The sequence below is a fragment of the Anas acuta genome, chromosome 7 (genome assembly GCF_963932015.1).
Source record: "Anas acuta chromosome 7, bAnaAcu1.1, whole genome shotgun sequence".
NCBI lineage: Eukaryota > Metazoa > Chordata > Aves > Anseriformes > Anatidae > Anas > Anas acuta.
The window spans coordinates 28983380-29009665 of NC_088985.1; the positions used below are offsets into that span (position 1 = coordinate 28983380).

Below are 26286 nucleotides of genomic sequence, written 5' to 3' on the forward strand. Positions count from 1 at the left end.
TCAGAGTTCTTGGGCCAGCCTTCAAGAATATGAAAATCGGAGAACTAAAAAGAGGAAGAGGATGCTTTGGCAAGCTTATGTTTATTGGTGTATGGGTAGTTGGCTATCACAATGGTACCTCTTGGGATTATCACCTGCCAAAATCTAAACGGGGATTTCAGAGGGGATTATTTCAAGGAGTAAAAACAATTACAGAGTAGTCTAGCAGGCAGTATTTTGCAGAGTGATGCAATTTATTGGAAGTTCTACCTTGCAGTGGCTGTATGCCTGGGAATTACTGTATTTATTCATATACAAGTTAGGAAACCTAGGTATGTAGAGAAAAATACTGTTATTTGATTGCTAATAAGGACAATTGCTACAGTGCTTGAAAATAAGACAATCAAATTAGTTCATGAAGGAAGAATCTTGAGAGGACAGAGATTTTCATGCAGTATGATGGATAGGGAAGAAAGAGAGACAAGAGGAAAAAAAAAAAACAATCAGTTTTTTAGCCTATAGATGATGATGCCTGCTTAAAGATAATAGTAATAATTTAAAAATCTGGGATTCCTTAAAGTTACCAGTCTTAATCAAAAGTGTAAATAGTAGTATAACTGCACAGCAGAACAGAACGAGGAAACTATTTCATACTCTGTGTGTGTCACTGTAGAAAGTTCTCAGTGGAGGAGAGGCAGCCAGGGAGACATTGCTGCTTGAATGCAAGGGGCGAGGAAAGGCACAGCTCAGTTGTGCCAGCTGTGTGCAGAGTTGCCTTGGTTGAGGCTAAGGGGGTCTGAATCAGGATGCTGAGCAGTGGAGAAAAGACAAAATAGCTGGACAGTGCTGTGAAGCTGATAGCCAACATTCCTGGAGATGTTACAAAATGGGAGGTAGTGAATCATTTGTATCTCTGCAGTTGTACTCCTCTGTATTGGTCATGTACAGAATATGGGCAAGGACTTCATGAAACTCTGCATTGCTGGGCTTATAAGCAGCTATTTCTCCTTCTACATTTCCTCTTCATATGAGTTTCTTAAGATTGGCTAATGAGATTCACTTTTATCTCAGGATCCTTAATGACTCCCAAAAGACCCGGAGCTTAGTTTTAAATCTCATCAGCAAAGCAGAGCTGTTTCCAGCAATACAGTGCTTCGTGACAACGTGGTGGAGCATGCTGCAAAAACTGGCTCAGAAGGAAAAAAAGATGCCTGCACTAGATTCAATACTGTTGCTTTTGGCAGGTCCTAGATGCTTGTTCTCTGTCTTCCACATATTGACTGATGCCAGCATTGCATTACTTTGTGTGTTGTGCGCTATAACCTGTCCTACTTCTAGGTCAGGAATTGTAGTGAATGTTAAGGTTTGAACTGTATTCCATGAAGTCATTTTTTGCACATACAAAATGAAAATGCAAGAGTTTAGATAACGTTTTAAATAACATATTGTTGAACTTGCTTGATAGTGTGTTAATGCCTCAGCTCACTGTAAAAACTGCATCAGCATTTCACAGTGACTGACTCACTAATCAGAAAGGTAGTGAATGAAGGAGTCACACAATACAAGATGATCTCAGGGATGATGCAGGGATTTTTACCCAAACACAGAGTAACTCCAATCTGTTCATATCTTTTCAGATATAAACACAGGTTTTTATAACAATTTAGGGTGCTGAAATTGGCCCTATGAAAGAGCGTTCATGTTTTGAAATGACAGACATTAATCTGATTCAGAAAATAAAGCCTTTTTTTTACAGGACTGATCCCTCAGAAGCATTGACTCTTCCCCTCACTTACTGTTCTTGTATATATGGCTACATTCCCATGCAGCTATTCTATTTGATGCATATGCACCTTACCAATGGTGGTATAGAAAGGATATTTTAAAACAAAGTCATAAGGTATATCTAAAATGTAAAGAAAGAGAGAAGGAAGAAAGGGAGTGCTGTTCAGCATTGATGGAATAACCTCAGAATTCCTTAAATAATAGAATGACTTTGAGGTCTGGTTGTAAATGCAAAGTGTGGCTTTTTTTTTTTCCCCCAGAAAAATCATGAGTCCGTATGGGGCAGTAAGACTTAAACAGAAATTGAAGACTTAATAGAAATTGCTTCATCAACCCTGAGAACCGTCAGAAGTTCCTGAAACCCTACTTCTGAATTTAAAAAGATGAAATTACGTGTATTTGCCGATAGAGTGGAGGAACTGAGAGCTGTGAAGTTAACTTCATCTCTTCCTCTCTGTTGGTACTGAGCATTCCTGAAATGGCCACGGGAGGTCTGGTTGTCTGAGAAAACTCTACTGATCAGCCTAGCAAGGTTGCGGTGTCTGTCCTCAGGGTGAGATCATGTTCACAAGTGGTGAAAGACAGCTCAGAGCTCGCTCACACCTTGTTCTCCATCTGAAGGTGGCTCTGCCCTGTCTGCTCACTGCCCCCTTCTCAGGTGGGCTGGTTTGGGTGCTGTCAGGGAGCCCTCCCAAACCTGTCAGCAGAAGCAGGGCAGGTTGAACACCTCAACTAGGTGGAGTAGTAAGATGGCAGGGTGCACCCACCTGAGAGCAGGTGATAACCTCAGTCACAGGTCGGTGGAGCAGTGGTGAAAAGCTCCATGTTGCCCTGACTTCCTCACCTCGCCTGTGACACCAGCTCTGCCTAGGCCTGAGGCAGATCACTCTCATGTTTCCAGGCTAACAGCACAGTTCAGCTCTTCCCGATTGCCCAAGCTTTCCCTCCCTTCCATACAACTGCCACGACTCAGCCTTCAGCATCTGTCCCAGCCCAGAGGTTGCACACAATCGCACACCTTCGCTGTGCGGCAAGTGTCAAGTGCCAGGCCAGCTGGCTGCCTGACCCCAGCTTGTTGCTTCCCGTCAGAGCTGTGACCCTCATTAGGAGAGCTGAATGCTCCCAGAAAGTGCCACTGGGGCAACAAATCAGTTGTAAGAGCCTATTGATCTGCTACGTTTGTTTTCAACGTGAAAAAGGAGATTCTTTTGTTCCAGGGCTGGCACCAGGCTCTTGCTACAGTAGGTTTGGCGTGTCTCAGGACACCGAGACGGGGCGCCTTGGAGCTGAGTCTGCAGAATATTTGCTTATTGCAGGAGGAACTGAAAGAACCTGGAATTCACTAGTGGCGACCTCTTACTTCTTGAACAACTGTTTCCGCCCCTTCTTTTTGTTTCTGTTTTAATCACTGCATTACAAACACAATTTAAATCCCCACTGCAGATGCAGGATATGGTAACACAAACACACAACAATCAACATTTACCAAGTTTAAATGCCTGCACCATTTGCACTAAATGTTCAGCATTTGCTGGGCTAGGTTCCTTTTTAAATAAAACTTGGAGTAATTAAATGGCCGCAGCAGTAATGTGAATGCAGATTTTTTGCACATCCAATAATCAAAGGGAGGAAAAAAATAATCTGAAACTGTTTTGGTTTTAATCATATTTGATTTTTATTTAAAATGAAAGCACAAAGGTAATTTTTCTGTTGCTCTACCTGTGACTCCTTAAATCATGGTAAACGGGCATTATGATCTTCTTAAAAGAATAAGAACATTCCTTGTTAATTAATTTATACAGCTGTCAGTACAGCTTTCTGTGTTATTCATACTCTAAGTGTTTGACTGCCATAGATTTTCTAGCAGTTCCTGGCAAAGCTCCAGTGAAAGCCTGGGATTTATTAGGCTGACTTGGTGCAAAGTCTATTGATTGTGGCCTCGAGGGTAATAACTAAATAGAGCTGGAGCAACAAGTCAATAACACCATTGTTGCTACAGACTCCATTCACTTGAGGAGTTAGATTGTTTTACAGTGGCAAAGAGTAATCATGAGCAGATCAGCATGTTCAACAGGCTCTGTACCATGTTGGTGCTGGGGACTGTTTTAAAGCTTTCAGCGGGATCGCGGGAGAATCGAGGTGGGGTGCAGGGATCAAGAACCTTGTAAACTCCTTCATTACAACTAAAAGGTTTCAGCATTAGCTTTATCATTTTACAACAACAACAACAAAAAGGAATCCTGTGCCTGTAATCATTCAAACAAGTATTAAAATCCTCTGCTTGTGAAACCTTAATGGCACGTTAGAAACTTGTTTTGAATTTTGGAGGGGATATGCATATAGTGTGTCTGTGTGTGCATATATGCAGGAGGACTTAGCATTAATATTATGATAATATTCTAGATAGCACAAACTTCACCTCGGTGCAGTAATATTTCCTGGCAGTGGCTGGAAAGAGGCTTCTCTTTTCTTAAATTCAAAATGAGGAAATGCTTTTGTTTATTGCTTCTCTAATCCTCCCATGTGTTTATTTACTTTTAGAATTCTTCTCTTTTGCGGAAATATATACAAACCTACTAGAGGAGAGATGTTTATTTCCTGAGAGCTTTATCGTTTATTTGACAGCCTTTGACAACTAGCGTTGTATTAAGAGCAGATCAGTTTGAGAAGTCAAAATTGTGAAGATGGGAATTTCAAAACCAGAACTGGTTGATTTTGCACACATTCTTGTGTCCATCAACAGGATTTGCCATTACAGCTTCTGCAGAAATATAGAGTAATTAGAATGAGTTTCTTCCTAATACCACTTAGTAGCAAGACTACTCCCTTGAAACATGAAAGATGGTAGACAAAGTAATAATAAGAACCACATAATATTTAAAAAGGCACATGCAATTATGCTTTGTAGAACAAACTGAGTGGTCAAGCAACAGGCTTTTGTGTATTCAGCAGTTCCACAAACTCATCCTCCCTTTGCTTATTTGTTCTTAGAAGTCAAGTTTTCTTTTTTGCACATAATGTTTCAAACCACAGATTTTCAGATAATAGGGAAGAACAAAGCTCTCTTCCTCAATCTGCAGTTATTGTAAAACACCAATACTTTAGACACAAAAATTTCAAGAGAGAGGTTGATTCTTCAGCCTGGTGGTGACCCTGACATCTAATGACAGTTTATTCACAACTTATCTGTCTATTTTTTCACTACTTCTCTTGCTGTGTTATAATTTCTTTATAGTATTTTAAATGTAAAAAGGGGCGGAACTAGAAATAAAATCCTGCAACCAAATATTCAGAGGGAACTAGGCTGCCGTTGTCCATGGCAGTCAATTGAAAGTTGTAGTCAGCATGTGCTGGGACAAATCTTGGAGTAGGAGAGATGCTGCAAACATGTAGTGAGTGTGTCTGTCTTGCTCTTTTTTTTTTTCTTTTTTTTTTTTTTTTCCATAAGTAAGCAGAGAGCTTGGCAAGTTTGTAGTACTTGCACAGAAGCTCATTTAAAACTTCGAGAGAAGTGAACAGAATTTAAACAATTCTCAGGAATCTCTTTCCCTCTAGGCCTCGGACATGGTCTCCTGTGGAAAAGAAATGTATCTGATAATTTATAATCTGTACTCTGACAAGATATTTTAATGAGAGGTCAGTAAATACCATACATTTGTAAGCAAACAAGCAAAAGCTGGGCTATTTCTTTATGACTTCCGCAGAGTCATCAGAGTAGCTTTCTGTCAGATGCTTTCACTTTGAATGAAGAAATTATATCTAGTCTGCTTAGGTTCAGTTCTGTGAGCCGAGCAATTTTTGACATATCAAGCCAGCCTAAAACTTAATTAGCTGAGGAATAGGAAGTAAATATGTAAAAGAGGCTTTGCAGAAGTCTTAACACTTTTTTCATTAAAAAGAATAACACTGATTTTCCTGGCTGATTGCAGTGTGATATGCACCATCTGTGGTGATCAGATATGTATCGGAAGCACTGCTTGTGCTCCACTTCCCATATTTCAGTCAGAAAGGCAAAAGGAAAAATGTGCAAGTTGACATTTCTTTTGAGGAACACTCTTCCAGTATGAACTATAGATTCACAGGAATTAGAGACCAAACAGTTGAAGTATTCCTCTACCCCCCTCCCCCCCCCCCCCCCCTTTTTAAAGTGTCTTCATCAATCAAAATCAACATAAATGAATAATGGAGGCTGATAAAATGTGAAGAGACAATAGCAGCCTTGTTTAGAATTGGCGGCCATAAATCCATTGTATCCAAAGGGACAGCATGAAGCAAATACCTGCTCTCACTGGCCGCCACTGCCATTTAGCCTGTGATTTGGGATATCATATAAGCAAGTGCTGATGTCTCATTGAAGCTTCAGCCCTTTAATGCTTGCTTTATTTTGGAGCACTAGGGCTATGATGAGTCAGGGGAACTCAGAGGGCGAAGGTTTGGAGTGACAGGGGAGTTTCCCTTCTCCTCATTTGTTAATTTGGGATGACAGAAATAGAAATGGCATTCTCATGAGTAGGTCAAAGGTTTTTTTAGAACCAGCAAGAAAACAAGGAAGCTGGTGGAAAAGGAATGACAGAGCGCATTATTTAAAATCTTTAAAACTGGGGGCTAATAGAGGTTTTCTCTGAAAGAAAAAAGGGAAGGCATGCCTCCATTGGCCACACAGAGGCATGCACAGGATTGGAGAAGCCCAATGGAAAGCAAAACCAAGAGGATTATGTACCTAGATTTCAGAAGGCACAATTTATGGTGTGGCTTTTGAGTCCTGACATTTTGATTTAGCTGTGATAGACCTGAAGTCCAGTGAGCTGCTCTTGCAGGAATCTGACAGAGGGGCAAGACCCTCCAGGGTTCAGTTGCTCTTTCTGCCATTTTGAAATGCCAGATCTTAAATGGAAACTTGTCTTCCTTCCTTCCTTTCTTCCCATTATAAAGGTCCTTACATTTTTGTGTGTCTTTTGGAAGCAAGACTTAGTGAGCAAGATCAAATGTGATTCTTAGGCCCAGACCCACAAATTCAAGAGGTTTAAAGTTGCCTTTTTTAAATTTTTGTGTCTTCTGTAAGTGTACTTTTTTTGGTAGAGCATATCAGACAAGGATCACTTGCTAAGGGCTCATTAGCACCAACAACATCCTAGCTATATTAGAATCTGTGAATATATCTACCTCAACTTTATTTCATGCCTTTTATGATTTTCATTCTCGCTACATTAAAAAAATAAAACAAATACAACCAACTACCTCGCAGGAAAGATTGATGACCTTTCTGATAGTACTGAGGAATGTTCTTTAAAATCAGAATCTGAATGAGATCTGCAGTGGCATGGCACCTCACTGTAGAGTGGCTTGAAGATGCCACTTCTGTTGTGAAAACAGTTTATTTAGTAGTTAGTGCCTTGACTTTCCTGTTTTTGTACTTCTGAAAGATGATCTCTTGCAAACGATGAACCCTTAGCCTTAACGAAGTACTGATCCCTCTTTAACATTTACTTAATTGAAGCTTAGAAGTAAAAAAAATATAGTGTAGTATTTTCAGACTGCCTGTGTAGCACCTTTCCAAGTTTGCATGCCTGTCAACGGGATGTCATCCTGTAAGTGTTAATGAATGACTCTATTTCCAGTTTGAGTTTCCATTCCTAGGCAAAAATAGAACCAAATACACTATACCACCAGAATAGATATCACTTTTTTTTTTTAACTTTATAAATCACACAGCAATAAAAAGTAAACGAAGGTTATTTCTTCATTAAAAATGTTCCATAGGTCCAGTACCAAGTAAAAACTATTAAAAAAAATGCCTAAAATGACTGAGTAAAATCACAAGAAATAATTTATCATCATTTTCTAAGCAGACTGTATTTTGTAAGTATACCAATTATATTTAGCATTCCTCAAGGCTTCTATTGTTGGGCTTTTTTTCCACTACCAGCGTGAAGTGATGAAGCTTTAAGCATCCTGTCATGATGCTGATGTTTTGTCTAAGGAAAGATGTGTTCCTCAGCTGTTGTAATTACTTCAGCATTTGTGCCTTTTCAGATGACACTTGGCCAACTTTTTTAAATTGCGTAAGTCCCATGTACAGAGTGATGAGGGCTGAGATTTTTAAGGGCCTTGAAGTATCTAATTCATGGCACAGACTGGCTAACTACCTCCAAAGATCTGATTTTTGGATCTGATTCATTTAGTCTAGGAGTCTCAAAGTCCTAATTATCTAACCCATTGCTTAAGGTAGGATTTGGGCTTTTTTTTTTTTTTTGATAACACAAATCATTTATAAAGAGTTAGACGAATGTTATAATGGTGTGCATTAGGGTTGGATATAAGGTAGAAAGCAATAACCAGGATTATATGTGTTTGATCTGTAGAATTCTAAAATAGGCTTTTAAATTTGATTAACTGTCTCAGTGTATGGCTAATCACCTAAATCCTTTGTAAACTATTTGTAAATGCACCCTTGACATACAGCATGACTAGTTTGTCTGTATTTTACGAAACACAACAACTCCACTGAGAAAACAGAGCAGTATTTCTGCAATATAGTCAATGTAATTGTGAATTTGTTGTTCCAGATTTTAATTGAGGAAACTGAAATACTTAGATTTTCTGAATTGTCTTCTGCAAATTTCTTGAGGAAAGGTAATACAGAGCAGCTGCAGTCTTACTCAGAACAAAAAATGCAAAGGAAAGTAAAAGGAAGGAGAGGTGTAAAAGAGTTAGAATATGAAAATGCAATAACTTCAGGACACTTTGGGTGTCAGTTCTGTGATTTGAAACCATCATTATCGATAGTGGGATCTCTTGCCCCCAAAACTACTCAATTCTATCCCTGTGCTACATCCAGCTATCCTCTCGTTTTCATGGACACTTCTGTTCTAGAGTCAATGTCTTGAAATGAAATTGAGCCCATGTAAAACAGCCCTCCTCTCCTCTTTTTTTTTTTTTTTCCTTTTCTTTTTTTATCCTGGATCAGTTCCTTGATCTGATTCATCGCATAGATCCACGAGCTGTTGAATCAGCACAACTGAGGTTGGCATGTTGTAACGTGATGGCAGAAATGAACACCAAGAGGAGATGGGAGTAGGGGGAGGAAGGGACAGACCTGATCATGGCTCCTAAAATTAGTATTGCTGCTGGATGCTTTGCATCTTGGAAACACGGTCTTGGCTTGAGTACAGGGCATGGAGTCAGAACGTTTAAACAATAAACTCCCCTCTAGCCTTTGACACCCTTAAACTTTAGTTTTGCCATCTGCTGAGTGGGAATAATGCTAGTTACCTCAGTGATGTGAAGATTCACTAATAATTGTTCAACCAAATAATGCATGAAAAATAGGAGACACTGTTTTTTGCACTCCTGTATTTTGCTGAAAACACTCTCTCATGGTTGTAAACTACATTTCACTTGTAATAAAATATTTGTTTTCAACTGTGTTCCTCCTATTGGAAATATGTTGCTAGAGCAAAGACAGGTCCCTGTTTTTGTAACCCAAGTATCTCTATTTTTAGTTTTAAGATGTTGGCTGCATCCCTCTCTCTCTCTCTCTCTCAAATATGAGTATATATTTATAGCTCTTGCTATTGGAAGAGAATTTCCTGCAAACAGATCCATTTCTGCGGAGCTCTGCTCCAGCACAGAGTCCCATGTGTTCCACTGAGAGATTGCTCCAGAACAAATGTCTGTTCTGGTTGTAGGATCAGCCTTGTGAACTGTAAACTTTATATTGCCTTCAGCACATAATAAATTTGCATGTGCAGTAGGTATTAGCAACTGGGCATCCGATACTTGGCAGAGTTGCATCTGAAGACTTGAGTGACACAAGGGATGCAGCCCCAGCATCCTACTGAGCCGTTTCCACTTTGGATAATTACATCCTCAGTTTTCTCTGCAGTTTTAACTGGGAGGGGAGGAATATCTGTCTTCACGTTTAAAGACATGCATCTTGTAACCATGCTCCATTAAACAGCTGCTACATCTCAGCCAGAAGTAGGTGAGGGGACTTTTGACACAATGGTCGTACCTGCTTTGCGTTCTGAGCCGCACAAACCAAGTCATGTTACGTGGGTACCCGAGAGCAGGACTCGACCTGCAGTTAGGCTTGGTTCACGTGGAGCAAGCACGGCTCATTCAGATCCTTTCAGGGACTTCAGAGCTACTGATGTGCATAAGGATTGCAGAATCAGGCCCCTAAGGATCCTTAGGAATGAAAGGTATCCTGTAACTGCAAGGTATTATTATGATTACCACTCTGGAGAACACAGAGGTATTGAAGTTGGCAAAATAAATTACAGAGTTAAATGTATAAGTAAACCAAGAAGCGACTGATGTTTTTTGCATAGTAATAATCTTCATAATCACTTCATTTGCACAGTCATTTCATTTTAAACTTTAGGCACAGTTTTGAAGCACAACTCAGTGGAGATTTTTGCTGTAAACTATATACTTTAATGAAAGCTAATTGGAGGACAAATTTTAATCTAATTAAAATGTGACTGCATAAAACAGAAAGGATGAATGAAGTGAAATGCTCTATGGGGCACAGTTTTCAAACAGCGATTGTCCTGAATACTAAGTCAAATGAAGCTTTTGTAAAATGATGATCATGAACATTGCCAGCAACAGAACAACCTTGAGAGCCTGTAAATGAAAGTTTTAATGTGTGCAGTTTAAAAAGTGGACATTGAAATCACAACCGGGTAAGGACTTTTTTAAAAGAAAGTAAAAAGCAACGCACACAGTCTCATCTGAAAACATAACAAGTAAATTAGCCAAAGGTGTACATTCCTTCTAAGTTCTCATGATCAGCAGATGCAAATGTTTGCAGTGTGCCGATGAGTTATGAGCCCTAATGAGATTTCAATGCTGAGCAAACAATAAAAATTTATGCATTGCATAGTTTTAGTGGCCTTTGGCTTCATGGTTAGTGTTACACCCTTTCAACAGCTTTGGTAATATAATATCCAGCTGGCTTTGGAGGTAAGGAAAATTTTAGGGGTGAACTGAAATTGTGAGAAATAATGTGATTGATTGCTTTGTCAGAATAATGCATTTCCACGGTATAATTGTCCGCAGTAATCCTAGCCCGGGTACAGATACGTAGGTTCTAGTTATGTTCGGACACAAATTGTGAAGGATTCAGGTGAAGGATGGCTTTTCCAGCATCTGAGCCAGACCATTTCCTGTGCTAGGTACGGATCCAGAGGTCTTACAAACAGCCCCTCTAACAAGGACATTCCTGTCATAGTCCGGTGAGGGGGAGAATTGAAAAGCTGCACTTTCACCAACAACTGTCATGTGTCACAGTGAAAGAAGCTGAGCACAAACACAAAAAGAAACACACAATAGATACTGAAATAAATGTATGTAACGGGGTGCAGGGGGCTGGGGGAGGCTGTGAATCGGGGAATTCAACTGGTGCGGTGTGAGAGTGAGCTCAAATGTATTAAATTTAAAAGACCATTTGTGGGTTAGGCTTTTATGAATCCAGAACCTTCACTATAATGATTGCCTGCATTACCCTACATAATATTAAAATCTTAGCATGTGATTAATAGCAGATTCCCTGCATACGTGTCACAACACACATCTGCAGCAAATCTGCTAGTATATTTCTGTGCTAGTTTTACTTTGGGGCCATAAAGTAATTCCTGTTTTGTGAATGAGAATAAACCTATTATGCACTAGGTTAGCTACACCCAGTTTCTTCTCTTGAGGGAAAAAGAGCTGCTTATTTGATACGGCATCTCAAATTTCAGTGTTCAGAAGTGAGTTTAAGCCTCTGATAGATTTGCTTGAGCAAGCTGTTGGGAGTTGCCTTCCCTGTTACTTAGTTCTACATTTTCCAAAACCTTCTGTGCAGAGTATTGAGAAACTTCTAGACAGCAGTAAACTAGTGGACTTAATTATAAAGTGTTTATTGCTAAATTTGTTAATGAGTCAACATGCAAAAAAGATATATTTATCCCCGTTTCCTCTTAAAATTGTAGTAAAAAATAACTTCAAAAAATCTTTTTCTTAAGCTTTTCGGTGATGCAGTTTTGCTGTTCACAAAAGCCCCTTTTCCCATCCGCAAATAGCTACCTTTCACTTTGCCCCAAGGGAACAGTGCATAGCTCAAATGAAGCTTAAAAAAAAAAAAAAAAAAAGATTTTTCCCACTTGTAACTCAAACTCTCTGCATATTCACACACATACACAAAATGAAAGAGAAGATGCAGAAATGTTGCTCCAGTCTGCCCTCTGAAAAGTCCTGCCGACCTGTTTTATTCACCAAAATCAAAACAGAACCCAACAAAAACAACTTAAATGACAACAAGAAAACATTAGGAAAGCAACATCTGTTTTGCATTCTTGGCATCAACTCTGCCCTTGCAACACAGGGTCTGACACAGATGTACAGGGTTATGACACCACCGAGTACCGCTTGATTTAAATTGGTGTAACTGAGAGCAGAATCAGGGCGCTGAATTCTTACAACGTTGTGCAAAACCGTGGCTCTTGATCTCCTTTGCAGATGTGGGACTCAAACCCCACTGAAGTTATGGACATCTTTCCATTGAGGGATGTGGGCTGTAGATCAAATTGTATTCCTCTACCAGCAATTTAGAATTTATTATTGACTGTATATTTTTTGTTGGTGTGTTTTGTTTTCTGTATAATTGTTTTACTCTGTCGCTTTCCAATAGCCTTTCACTGTGTGCATTCAGAGAACCTATCTGTTGAATGACATTACATAACTAAACCCTTCAGTTTCTGAGTAAAACAAAATAATAGCAAGGAGAGAGAAATTTAAGGCCGTTCTGAAGAAAGGCAAAAATAGCTCAGATTGTGAATTAAAATGAACCAGCGATTAGGGAAATTTGGGAAGCCAGAGTTGCCAAGAGAGCAGCTCTCTCACCAGAGGCAGCATGATTACATGAGATGGCACAAAGAGAGCAATTCGCTCTCTGTTTGATTGCCCATCCATAGTTGTAACAGAGACAAAATTAGCTCAACTCATACCTGGCATAACTTCAGTGTCTCCAATAGAGCTGTATCAGATGCAATGACATGCTTGCAGTGTTTTCACCAGCCACTAGATGTCTGTGTGTGCTCTACAAAGTTTTTGAGCAGATGATGCCCCTGGTAAACAAGACAGACAAAACTGGAACACAAGCTGTGGGGAAGCATAATAGGTTGTGTTTATAAGTGTAGCATCGTTACTTTAATTAAGCATGTGTTTAAAGCAATTTATACTGTCTAAAACTAAATTCCAACTTTTCCAACTTCAGACAAATAAGGAAAACGTGCCTCTCCTGGTCCACATCTAGTTAAGACAAACTGTTTTCTTTATGTCCATGGGAAGGGCTGAAATGTGTCATGTTGTGAAAGTTTTGCAGGAAGTTGCTGAGATGCAAAAGAGGTTAATCTTATTTCTATTCTGAAACAGTGAAAGACCATAAAATAAAACATCTGCTCTGTAAGTGAATTGGTGAGAGCTCACTATATAATTCCAGCCTGTACAATCCAAGTCGTTGGACTGCTGGAACCATAGTTTCACATATACAACGCATCAGCATATCTGGGTGCACTCAGGAAGGCTCTGCGTCAGATGTCAAGTTTAGTATATCTTAAAAAAAGAATAAAAGAAAAAAAAAATAGCACTCCTTGAAGAGCAGTTCTGGGTACAGAAATCTGTTTCACAGTTCTGTTTATCAGTCAGTCCACCGGCTGACCAGGGTAGCTGCACCTGTGACCAGCTTTTCTGCAGAGATCTCCAAAGCAAAAATGCAAAAGTAATCAGCACATGTTTGCCTTTCATTTATCTCTGTCATCAGGGAATAAGATACAGATAGTATCAGGAGCAATGAAAAGTACATTCTGATATTATTTTCAGTTTTGTGTCTAGACAGAGAGGAGCAACCACTTGTATCTCTGTGGAGCACGCAGCCCCCCTCCATGCTCACGTTGGAGGCTGAAGGCCAGAGGGGGGTAGTAGGCTGTCTATATTTAAAAAAAAAAAAAAAAAAGTTTTAAACCACCACCTACTCATCAGGTGACTGGAGACTGTGGTTGTAAAATGTGCTGCAGGCAGAAGTTCTGAAAAATCCCAGAAAGTGTTGAAAACATCTCTAAACAAGGTATTTTTCTCCTGCACCTTTCTTGCTAAAGGTCCCAATTGCTGCCAAGAAAACTAGTGAGAATGTTAGCTGCCAAATAAAAAATTTATGACAGTGTTTGGCAAAGGATTGTATCACTGCTTGTTTTATACATTTCCACAAGGCTCTTGAAGGGCTGTTGGACACATACAGCTCACTGATCACTGTGCTTTATCTGTTCTTTAATATACGAAAAAAAAAAAAAAACAAGCTCCAATAAAATACAATTTAAACAACATATATCTTTTTTCTTTTAATAGCCTCCTGTAAGCATTTGCTATGGTAAGAATATAATTTCTAAACAACATTCCATATATATATATATATATATATGTATATGTATATATATATATAAATTTAAGCCCTTTACCTGACAAAGTTTCTTGTAATTTGAGTTACTTTCATAGTAAAAATACATGAATTTTTCAATTAAAAAATGTATTGCTCTTGCAATTGTGCTTGTTATATGTTGGAGTCTGGGCCAATAAACTGCCTGTTAAAACATAAAGAGGTCCATTCAGTCAAACGTGTGCCTGCCATTTAAGTTTCAAAAACCAAGAAAATAATATGTTGGAATTGCATTGCTCACCAGTATCAACTAGGTTTTCAGCTGTATCGTTAAATTAACGTTGGGGGAAAAAATTGTTCCAATGGATTTAGTGGAAAAAAATATATTTTTGAATACAGAGTTTGCACACTGACAATAATAATTAAGTTGACCAATGTTGAAGCAACACCCTTAAATGTATTTTTTCCATCTGAAGAAACGAAATTGTCTGTCTCTCTCTTTTCAAACCAGTTAGCAGATTAGGCTTCCACCTGATAATTAGTGCTGTTTAACACTGATGTTGTCATTCTGAAATCTCAAAGCCCAAACTGTTTGCTTTTTCTCATTATCATGTGCTCTGGAGGTGGGAAGTTTGGAATACAGAATTCCGCCTTCCTGCACCATTTTGTAAAGAGGCAAAGAGCATCTCTTCTCTGCCGTGGCCAGGAGTGGTGAGACACAATCCCAGGGTATTGTCCCCTTCAAAGGGGACAGCCAGAGCAACACGACCTGGTGCTTTTCCTGGAGCTGCCCCAAGGCAGCATGGCTCTGCACCATGCTTGTTTCTTCATGGCACAGTTGAGCCCACAGCAAATATTTGAGAGCAGCCAACAGCACTACAAATACCATACGCCTTATATATGCTTGAATATTTCATGGTATTTGATATAAAGTACTCAAGACAGACCAGCATTAAGAGGATTATTTCAGACAGCATTAGGAGTCAATTTACAGAAGATTAGCTCTAAATCAGGCAGATATCATAAGCAAATTAACATCAGTTGTAGGAGATTCAGAATCAAAATGTGTGGTGTTTTTAGTTTCTCCCTGAATATACTTAGTAGATGGGCAATATTGTCATTAGTTTCCAAGGCTGAGGTGATACATGATACATCTTGAATAGGGAAGAACAGGTATGCATTTTTTTTCCTAGATACACACTATTTATTATGATGCTGTTTACTGGCAGTGAAACTGCTTAACTCCAAGTACCCTTCCTCTGCTAAATATTTTATATTTTATGCCATTTCTTTACTGAATAAGGTTTTGTTTGGCCCTAGAAATGATGTCTCCATGGTGTGTTACAATATTCTTAAATAGGAAATATGCAGCTTTGACTTCAGATTGACATACTTAATCCTTTTTTTTTTTTTTTTTTTTTTGCTGTTAAAATGAGTCACATTCTAATGCCAACTCATAAAAATGAAGGAGTGTATAAAATGCTATGTACTATGGTGAAGATTACAGCTACTTAAAAATAGCTTTCCTAATATTTAAGCTTGTAAATTACAGATTTGTATTATTTCTACAGGAATGATGTTTAATTTGTTTTAAAAAGCAGATTCTGTTCTTCAGTCAGTTTTCAGACATGTTTTTCTGACTGCAGGCAGACATAAGGCATAAGAAACTACCCAATCCCTTCCCAGTATCGCAGTTTCAAAATCACTTGCCTAATTAATGGAGAGGATTATGAAATGGACTGAACCTCGATATTAAAGTCTATGTCCTGAGTTGTACTTGGGATTCTGAAACTTTTGAAGTCTAAGGATGGGATTCCAGTCTTTGGAAAATTTTGTATTCTGCTCTCCAAGAGATATTAAACTAATTAGTCTTCAGCGTACTCCTGAGCATCTGTTTTTCTAGCTGGGGAGGGAAGTCTGGGCAGTGTTTTACAATTTTTTCCTTTCTTGATGGACCAAATTCCTCTTGACAAGGTTGGCCTGAGGTCATGAACGTCTCCCTGTGTTCACTGAGACAGGAATCTTTGCTCTTTCTACGAGATCATGAAAACTTACACCCACTCTAAGCCAGGTTGGGCTTGCAGGTCCCTCCGGTTGCAAGATCTGCAAGTGCTCCTGCACTTTGACTTTGTGCCCTGTAGTTTTACAGAATGCATGGAGGCTCGGTGTGGTTATTAAACCGAGGTGTCTGAGGTCATAACAAAGTAGAAGCATTTCTGCTCCCCTAATAGAAATACTGTAACATGCTGAAAAGAAAATACTCTAATAGTGGCAAGTATCTCCTGTCAACTAATTTGATAGTTCTCTATCAGGTAAACCATTTGTGAATACATCGATTCTTTTTATTTTTCACTGTTCTGTCTTCACTATTCCCAGGTTTTCTCTAAACCAGTTGGGCAAAAATTGATTTTTATTTGTTCCACTGGCCTTGTGGAAAATTAGCTTATGAACTGGTTTTTATAGGAAGACTCAAAGCACAGAACAGGTTGAAAAATAAGCCTATAGCAGTCAAAATTGTTGTCTGAAATGTCTTCAGACTGGAAGGCTGAATTTATTGCTCAAAACAAGTACTAGCAATGTGGAGGTGTGCAGTCCTGCTCATTATCACTGGAAAAGGGGGAACCAAAAAGCACAGTAAAAAATTAAATTTTAATAATGCTAGTGATATTTTCTAAATCCTTCTTGACAGAAAGATTCTCATTATTTTTATCTGTCTCAGAGTAGGCTCTTTTAATGCCATCTCACAAATGGCCTTAGCCATGATTGTTTTCCTTTCTTTTAGAGCATTTGAAAAAAAAAAAAAAAAAAGAATACATACCAAAAAAAAAATCTATTCTATCATTCAAGAAGTGCCATGAAATGGTAACATTTTGGAGAGCACATCTTCAGGAACAATTGTTGCAGATGCCTCCAGGTTTTTACAAAAGAGGTCAACACTGTTAAGACAATTGTAGCAAACTTGCCATACAACAAGATGCCCAGTCAAATATAGCATGATAAGGGGAAAACAATATAAGCAAAGTAATGTCCAGTCTCCAGGTTCATCACACTTAAAAGCTGTAGGTTTATCATTAAAGTGAGGCAAGGTAAAAGATGTTACTTTCTTTCATCAGCTTAAGATATATATTGTAGTGCTATCTAATGATTATGAAAGTTGATAAAATGCAGACTTAAGACAACTTTGCTTTCTTTACATTGCACAGAATATAGACTTAACTATATTTATTTAAAAAGTCCATTTGTAATCATGTATGTTCTTGTCATTTTATAGCTTGCATACATTTCTTCTGCTGGAGAAGTAATTGCTTCAGCTTTGAGGGGGCTGGGGTTAGTTGTTTTTTGTTTTTTTGTTGTTTTTTTTTTTTTTCCTATTAACTGTTTGAGGACAAGGGCTATATGTGGTCAGTGTGCTGAAGAATGCCATTATTCTGACAGCTGGGCTATCTACCCTCCCTCAGAGCTCTTTCTAAAGCGCTTGTAATGTTTGCTGAGGCCTATGGTTCTTAGTCATGCTCAGGTGACTAAATGTATGATTTGTTCTTCTTGATACTTCAGTACCCTGAGAAAGGCTGGTTGGAGATTAATGCAACCTTGACTCCTTCCACTTGCAGTTGCTACTGCACACGTGATCTTCATTTAGACTTGCCAAAGAGATCTGGTGTTGCCTCAGTTTTGCATGAAATGAATTAACCCCCCCCCCCCAGTTTTGGTTGGTGAGTTTCCATGGCCCCGGAAGCCACCCGCTGTTCCTCCTAATGACAGTAATAATCTAATTTGTTCCCTCCATGGAAGGAGCGGACATGGAGACAGGAGAAAGCTGAAGTTGTGTCACTAAGGACAGTGCAGAAAAATGTTCAATGTCAGTCTCTCATAAGTGGAAGCAAGCTTTTCATCCTTCAGAAATACCTTCCCATGTGTTCTAAAAATAATCAATGAATAAGCTGAGCTAGTAGATGTGCAGTATCCTTCCCTTTGCCTTTTTATCTTAAGTTCTACTGTCCACGAGGTCCTCTTTCGGCTTTCCGTATTATTGCAGTTTCAGTGCTGAAGTCTTCGTACATTTGTCTTCCAGTCAGTCCTGCAGATATCTTTCCTTCTCAGGCCACTTCAGTTGAGCTGTCATCCACTTCTTCCCCCCAGATTTCTGTGGTCACCTGTATACTATTTGCATGTCCTGAGACTACCAGTTCCTTGAGACAGAATTTGTGTAAGCTATGATAATCATGATCCTGATGGCCACCAAATCACACTGTATTCCAAAGGTGCTCATACACCTCTGCTATATTTGGAATGTATTACAAGATTTCAATTCAGAATTAGATATCTCAGTGTTTTAACTAACAAATACTGTGAAATTTAGTTTAATTTTCAGTCTTAACTGTGAGAGTGTCAGAAGGTGACAAAATGTAGTTCTTTGAACCTATCTCCTTGAGATAAAAAACGTATCTCCTTGAGCCATGGAACCACAAGGAGGCATTTCAGGAGGCATTCGTACCAGGGAGATATTTTACTGTTGTTCCCATCTCCCGTTCCTCCAGAATTCCTGTCAAAGAGAAAGGGGGGTTGATTCTGCTCAGAAATTTGTGTGGAAATATGGGATCCTTTAAAGAGAGATGGTGAATCAAGGTACCTACTGGCTAATTAATTATTGATGAAATCTACCAAGTTACTGGTGAGTTTCACCTCTGTAGTTTTTCTCATTAATGAGAAAAGACACTTTACAACTTGATAAAGCCTTTGGTGGATGATTTTGCCTTCAGAGCAAACAAGCTTTCTCCAAGCCAATTTGGTCTTGGGAAAACTGCCACTCTTGCTTGGACCTCATCTTTAAGCTTTGAAGGATAGTCATCCCTACCAAATCTGTAGACACCTAACCTAGCCAGCTAACTTAACTGACTAGTTCTCCTGGGATGCATATATGGACAGGAAAAAGAGAAGGCAGTTCAGAGCAGGCCTCTAGCTCATATACACAGGGAGCTGAGAGAGATTAGCTAGATATAATTTGTATGTTTAAAGCTGGATAGTGTGACTACCTTCCTGCACCTGTTATTACATGACTCATTCTTTCATTCAGAGCCCAGGTGGAAACACATTGATGTGGTTTGAGTGTAATATTATAACTAGAGATTGGTATCCATGTTATTATAAGTATACAGCTCCAGTCCTTTAGACTGATCTTTAAAGCTAGAGTATTTATCGCTGCATGCACTACTCCCCAGCCACAATATATTAGTTAAGTTGTAAGGTCTATCTCTTAAAAAAAAAAATGTTCTTCTCCTAGAAAAATGCCATTCTATTCTATTTCTATTCTTTTCTATTATTATTATTCCCCTTTCCTCTAATTCCAAATCTTTACTCTCATTATCTGCTCAGTTTTCAGCATTTTTTTATTGATTTTCAAAAGAATTTGCACACAGGAAACTAGAACCCATAGCCCAAAGGCAAGGAATAGCACCTTTGGGAGGGAATTCAAGGAACACGATATAGGCTCCTACTGGAAATGGCCTGTCTCCAGATTGGAGGGGAAGCCCAGACAGTTAGGCCTTTTTGGCATGAAGTAAGCCATTCTCTCACCCACCAGAGCCTTTTCACCTTTAAATATGCAATGACAATTACAATGGAATTGGTTCTGCTCACCTGGAGAACACAAAAAAAAAAAAAAAAAAAAAAAAAAAACTTGAACTTATTTTCAGAGTTTCAGGAGGGAGGAAAAAACCTTGATTATTTTCAAGTTCTTCACTTTCTCCAAAGTCAGCTCAAAGTGGGCTAGGGAGTTCTATGCAAGTTGTGGTGGTATTTTTTGGACTGATATTTCTGCTTTCTAATTTCTGTTGTTAATGATGAAACATGTCTCAAGTGAGATACTTCCAACCAGCTGTAATTTTTGCTAGGCAGGGATCTCTTACTCTTATTTCAGTAGGTTGCCATGTCCTTATGTTTTGCCACAGCCTTTCTAGTTCTTCTCAGCTGCTTTTATTTAAGAAAAGCATTCTTAAACCTAAAGATTGGAAAGATGAATAGTTACTTGAACAGCCCCCAGATACCCTTAACTTAAGAGATTTAGCATTATGTATCTAAGGCTTTGCTTTACTAATCATAACATTTTATTCCCCTATGCTGGGTCTAGTTCTCTGATTTAAAAGCCCCTGATATATAGTAGCATGTATGTCCTTAGATATAGTAATAATAATGTCTGTCCCAGAAGGTAATCGAGTATAGCTGTATTACTTTAAGTTCACATTTACTGATATATATTTCACAAATACTGGTATGTATTTCCTCGTGTGACTGAACCTACACTTTATGTTTGTTTGAGTCTGCTGATTTGCTCATGAATGTTGGGTATTTAAAAGCCACTTGCCACTGATTTATATGCACCTATATTTTTGCATGTTAGCAAAAACTGAGGTCACAAATAAAAGAGTACCTAAAAATATAATTCAAAGTGCCCATTTAAAAGGTACTCTTGTATACAAAGAAGAAGCTTTTCTGCCCAGTAGACTGATAGGAATCATTTCTAGTTACATCTTAAATGCATATATTACAGTGAAACACTGTTGGACAGTGCTCCGTCATCAATCAGTCTGTGTTCTTGAGGACACTATTTTTCAAGACATTTTCTTTAAGAATAAAGAGCTGTGTTGTAATGAATGTGTGCTAACTGGTTCCCCAAGCCGTTTGCATTTTTTTTTATTTGTATCAGTGTCAGAGTTGAGCTTCTGTAAGAAATTTTTGCTGTATTTTATTTGTAGTCTTCATTATTTCAAGTTAAGCACACAAAACTCTTTAAGCACCCAGAGTCTGCACTGGTTCGTTTATATCCGTATTTAGTTAACATGTTACCATGATTGCTAATTTTCATGACAATTGTTATTGTACCATCAGTGCTTAATGGCAAGGCATCATTATTCAATGCTGGTCAATCAGGCACTAAGACATGTGCAAGACATCAGGCTGAACCCATATAGATGTCGTGCACTCCCCTGCTAATGAATGCAGTTTTGTAAAAAGGTTTAAACACGGTTGGCATCCTTAATGTAAGGTTTGCAAAAGCTTATTTGGGAACTGCTTTGTGTTTATACGGCACAGATCTAAACATGTCACAAACAGAGTTGGACCCATTGTGTGTGTGCATGTCTGAAGCTACAGAGAGGGGAGAATCATCTTGGGTTTTGCAATGTTGAAAGGCAGCACAATTTCTGGTGTGGTGTGGGTACGGGGAACGGATTTGCCAGGGATGTCAGTGTTTGGAAATGGGTGTGGGACTTTTTCTCCAAAGCAGTGACCTCCTTGTACATCGAAGGGGTGATCCCCTCGCTCCCTGGAAGGAAAGCAGACTGTGTGTGTGGCTCATCAACTCACAGAATAAAGTTGGCACAGGCTCCAGAGAGAGCCTCCGGTGTGACGGTGGTCAGAGGTTAGGCACTGTGACCAGAAGCTGGCAAAGAGGGTCAGGTGTTTAGAAATGGGGAGCAGAAGGAATTGCACCAGCAATAGGATGTGCTTTCAGCGCTGATAGCCCAGCAAGCGAGCCCGGCGTGCTCTCCCAGACATCCTTTAATGTTCCCCTTGCATCTGCTTTAGTTACTGTTTCTATGTGGTTTTGCACCCAAATATTTTGGGCTGCTGTCCATGATAAACTAGATGGAGCTTGGTTTAAAAGCACAGATTTTTTGACTCTTCTAACTAAAAGCAGAATGAGCCCTTGTGCTCTTCGAGTTTCGAGTATGAAAGGAGCAGTAGACATTGGCTGTTAACAAGCTCCAGCACGCCGGGCTCCAGCAGAACTTGGTGTGAATTCAGTGCACAAGCTGCATCGACTAAATGGTTAATTCATCTCATATCAACAGCACTATGATTCATAATGTAAACTCGAGGAATCCTTGATGTTTCAGTCACACATTCCTCTTAATTTGGCCATGCATTCTTTTAAAGCTACAGTGTGCTAACTTAATAAAATGCAGCATGCAAATGCACAAGTTTTTGCCTTCAGGCATTTTAGCCATGGATGTTTCAATGGGTGTCTTCTTTCAAGTATATATTCTTTCTTAAATTATTTACCCTGTAAACATGCTTTGCATTTTCAAAGAAGAATCTGGGCTTCCTCATTCACCAGATTTTGTTGAATTTAAGGTGTAGTAAAGATAAAAGAATATCATCTGCTTCTTGTGAGCGTGTTAGCCTTTGGGATTTTTTGTAGTGAGTGTTAGGCCCCATTTTCTTCCCCTTTGGTATTATCACTCCCTCCCCCATTTAAATTCCTTGATGCTTTGCCTAGAGCAATACCCACTGGCAGTGTCTGGCTGTGACAGCACTATAGGCTTCTCTACAGATGGGTCCTGCCAATGCCAACCATTGTTCTACCACTGTGAGCTGGCTTGACTGCGTAGCACCACGCAAAACCCCCTTTCCTCTTCATTTTTTCTTTACTCTAAAGGGTTGCCCTTGCCTATTGACTTTGAGATCTGAAATGTGCTGACACCCAGAACTTGTGTTCGCAGTCTGAGCAGTGACTCCTGGCATCAGGCTTCCACAGGCACTCTTTGCTGTCCCCTCCACAAGTCTGTCCTGCTGCTACCAGACCACTCTATCCTTTTTCTCCAAGCCCCATCCTTCTGGTAGTTTGCAGTTAGTTTAATTTTACTTGCTCACTTGAAAGTAAAACAGTAAAACTTGATGTTATTCTTTTTTAAAAGATATAAAATTAATCTTTAACTGTGGGCTTGAATATTAAAAGTATATAATACTTCAGTGTAGGAGTCTGTTGATAACATCCATCCTATTTCATGATTAATTTGTTCCTTTTAATATGATATTCTTTTGCTGCACTGTGCAGACTAATTCAGATTCCTAGAAATTGAACTTTGATATGTATTTCCTAGATTCCCACTGTAAGTGAACCTTCAATTAGCAGATACAGGTGGCAGCATGCCTAGCTCAATGTTCTCTTGACAAGGATTTTAGAGGCATGGACAGTGATTAAATAATCTTGCAATTGGGTGTGTACTGCCAGAGTATTAAAAATAAAGCATTTGGAGGATTTGGCTTTAAAAATAAAAAAAATTATAAAAATGTAATTTTAAATCGCAGATGATGAAATGCCTTTTCAGGGGCCAGAGATAGGAGGAGTTGATTTAAACACTCGGTATGTTACGTATGCCTTTGCCTAACTATGTGTTAGATTAAGCGAGTTTCACTCACAGTTAATCCTTTGTAAATTAGCATTATGGATGCCTTGGGGCCCACATCCCACAAATAAAATGGTTGTCAAGCCAGCTGCACTGTGTATTACTTAAGGCTGAATGTTTTAAGAGTTTTCATGCTTTTAATCTATTTCACTGCTGAGTTTCAATTTTGCTGAGTGTCTTTTCAGGAGTGATGAGGGTGAGTGAGTAAATATATATTCTGGTTTTCATGCATTTGCCTGGGCAAATCGTTTGTTATCAGGTGTTTGGCAGAGAATGTCACACCCCGCCACAAAAGACAAGCTTGTAAGTTCAGGTGTTAAATTGAAGTGCAAACCAACAAGAACCAAAAGCCCTTAATTAGCTTTATTTTGTTAGCCTGTTACACTTTTTTTTTTTTTTTTAAGAGTGAGAAACATCCCTCCCTCCTCCTCATCCTTTTGGCAGAGTAAATATTGCCTGTTAAGTTTGAATTAGCTGTCATCGCAAAAGAATTAATGCTGTGGTTGAGCCTTTCTAGTGAGGAAGGGAAAAATAAACGAGACAGATCTTAGTTCAGCTTTAAGTGATAAATGAGGACAAAGCAGCCCATTCATCTCCTGCTAGGAAAGTGGACACAAACACTAAAGCAGTTTTGCGGAAGACGTGTCAGCAAATGTGATCATTTTGTAACCTGTCAGGAGGATAGAGAGCTAGTCCTTTTAGAGTGTCACAGGGGAGGGTGTCTGTCTGATGTGACAGTTTTCATCCATCCATTTGCTTCTTTTTCTTTAGGTGGGGGGTAAGCAGGGAGAGAGCTGGAGTTGGTTAAAACTGCATTTTTCTTTACACTTTCCAATATAATTTATATGTATATTCACCCGCATCCAAATGAAAAACACTTACCAAGGAAAACTCCCCTCTGCTCTCTAGAGTTTCTTCTCTCTTTCACCATATGAAATATGCTCAGCTTAACACATTACATTCTCTCTCTTCAAGTTTGAGCCTTGTGCTTCACAAAACAGTTTTACTTTTTTACCATGGGTTAGTAAAAAGCTTTGTTTAGATTTGTTTTGCAGAAGCATGAGGAAAAAAAAAAAAAGTAATAAAAATAAAAAAGAATAAAAATAATGTAGGGTTCTTTCATTATTGGTTTTCTTGGGTTGAGTTTGATTTTTTTTGTTTTATTTTGTTTTGTTTGCTGTATCTCTCCAATTCTGATGATATGCTTCATGTACAAATATGTTTTGCAAAAGTTCTAGTTTCACAAAAAGCCTATAAAAATATTCTTCCTTCTCTGTGAGAATGGAAAAAAAAATTAGATTCATACAATTCAGAATGCTTTTGTAAAATACCTCAAATTCCAATATTAATTGATTTATCCATTTTAACTGACCTATTAAATTCAGGAAATCTGAAGCGATGTGACATCTGATTTTAGAAGCAGGGATTTCTCACAAAAATGATTGAACAATATTATGACTTTCTACTACTTTTTATTAGTACTAATTTCCATTTTCTTAGGCACGATAGTAAGTGTAACATTTGCCTATTACCATAAGTAAAGGTATGCTACAGAGACAGGAGATGCTTTTACAACATAAGCTTCACAGTTTGACACTTGCTTCTTTATATCATCCTTTTATTCAAAACTATCTTTTATACTTTTCCCTTGGTGTTTTAGTACAAGTAAGTATCTCATTGACATGTGTTTCCTTGAAATGTTGTACCTTAATGATAAAATCCCCTGAAAATTAATAAATTGTTTCTTTAAGCTGTGAAGATTTCAGAATGGCTTTAAGAATGTAATGGTATTTACAACTACAGAGCACCCTGCTTGGATTGCATCAGCTGAGGAGTAATAATTTAATTTGTTTTAGAAGGTTAATAAATTGTAACGTCATGTACTTTAGTTATTCTAATATATGTGTATATGTATGCATAATTAAGAAAAGGCTCATTCTTTCCTGAATGCTAAAGTCGGATTTAATAGCTTCATAAAGAAATGTTTAGAAACACTGGACATTGAAAGAAATGAAAAGAATCAAGATATTCAGAATGGTGTAGGAAATCCTAAATTTGTGGGCACATGCCTTTTCTCCATAATAGTTTTCTTTGTATCTCTTTTTAATGTTTTATATATATTCTACTATTCTCACTGTTTTGTTTTTTCTTTTTGTCTCTTCTGTGTTTTTTTTTCAGGATCATCCAAAACCGAATTTTGATTGTTGTTCTGGCACTCTTCATCATCCTCACGACCGCGATGGCTATTTATTTTTCTGTCAAGAGACGCTGATATCTTTGTTCTTCACTAAGCAGCAACAAACTGCTTGTTCTGAGTAATTAAGACAAAGTGGTCACATGAATCATTCTCTTGCACTGACAGAGTCTCCCTCTCTTTTCCACTATTCAACTCAGGTGCAAGTGGTGTAAAATATTTTGTATTATTGATGGCATAGTTGATGGCATGTGGGGTTGATTATTTTTCTTATATTTTTTGTCTTTATCTGAATGTTTCTGGAATCTTAATATTTGTTTGGGGGAGGGCTTGCTCTGGTCTAGAAAGACTTAGTGTGTGTCCAATTCTACCCCAGGCAATTAGTATGTAAGTTGGAAGAGTTTAGAGAGGTAAAAATGGTCTTTGCACTTTTCTTGTGCTATACAGGGTGTATGAATATCAAGCAGTATCTGACCTTATGTGATGTAGAATACAAGTAAAGCTCAGGCCAATGATGTAGAAAGTGAACCTGTCTCCTGTGGCTAACTCCTGATCATGAATCATGGTAATAGAGGTAAGCTGGTTAAGAACAGCAGGTAGTTTTTAAAAGAGAGCAACCTTTAGATGATGTTTAATATCTCCTGTAAATCCAAAACATTATTTAACTTTTTATTTTTAATTTAAGCTTTCTTTTTTGCTTATTCAAAACACTTCCATCAAGA

At 38.5% G+C, this 26286-nt stretch overlaps 1 protein-coding gene across 4 annotated transcripts in view; it reads left to right on the forward strand.

Moving 5' to 3' along the window:
• VTI1A (vesicle transport through interaction with t-SNAREs 1A) overlaps window positions 1-26286 on the forward strand; it is a 270364-nt gene that overhangs the window by 241837 nt on the left and 2241 nt on the right. For all 4 annotated transcript variants that reach the window (XM_068688567.1, XM_068688571.1, XM_068688572.1 and 1 more), the window contains one exon: window positions 25549-26286. This exon is cut by the window's right edge and continues 2241 nt beyond it. In XM_068688567.1, the coding sequence (XP_068544668.1) occupies window positions 25549-25642 (94 nt within the window). In that variant the 3' untranslated portion in view covers window positions 25643-26286. The remainder of the gene's footprint in view (window positions 1-25548) is intronic.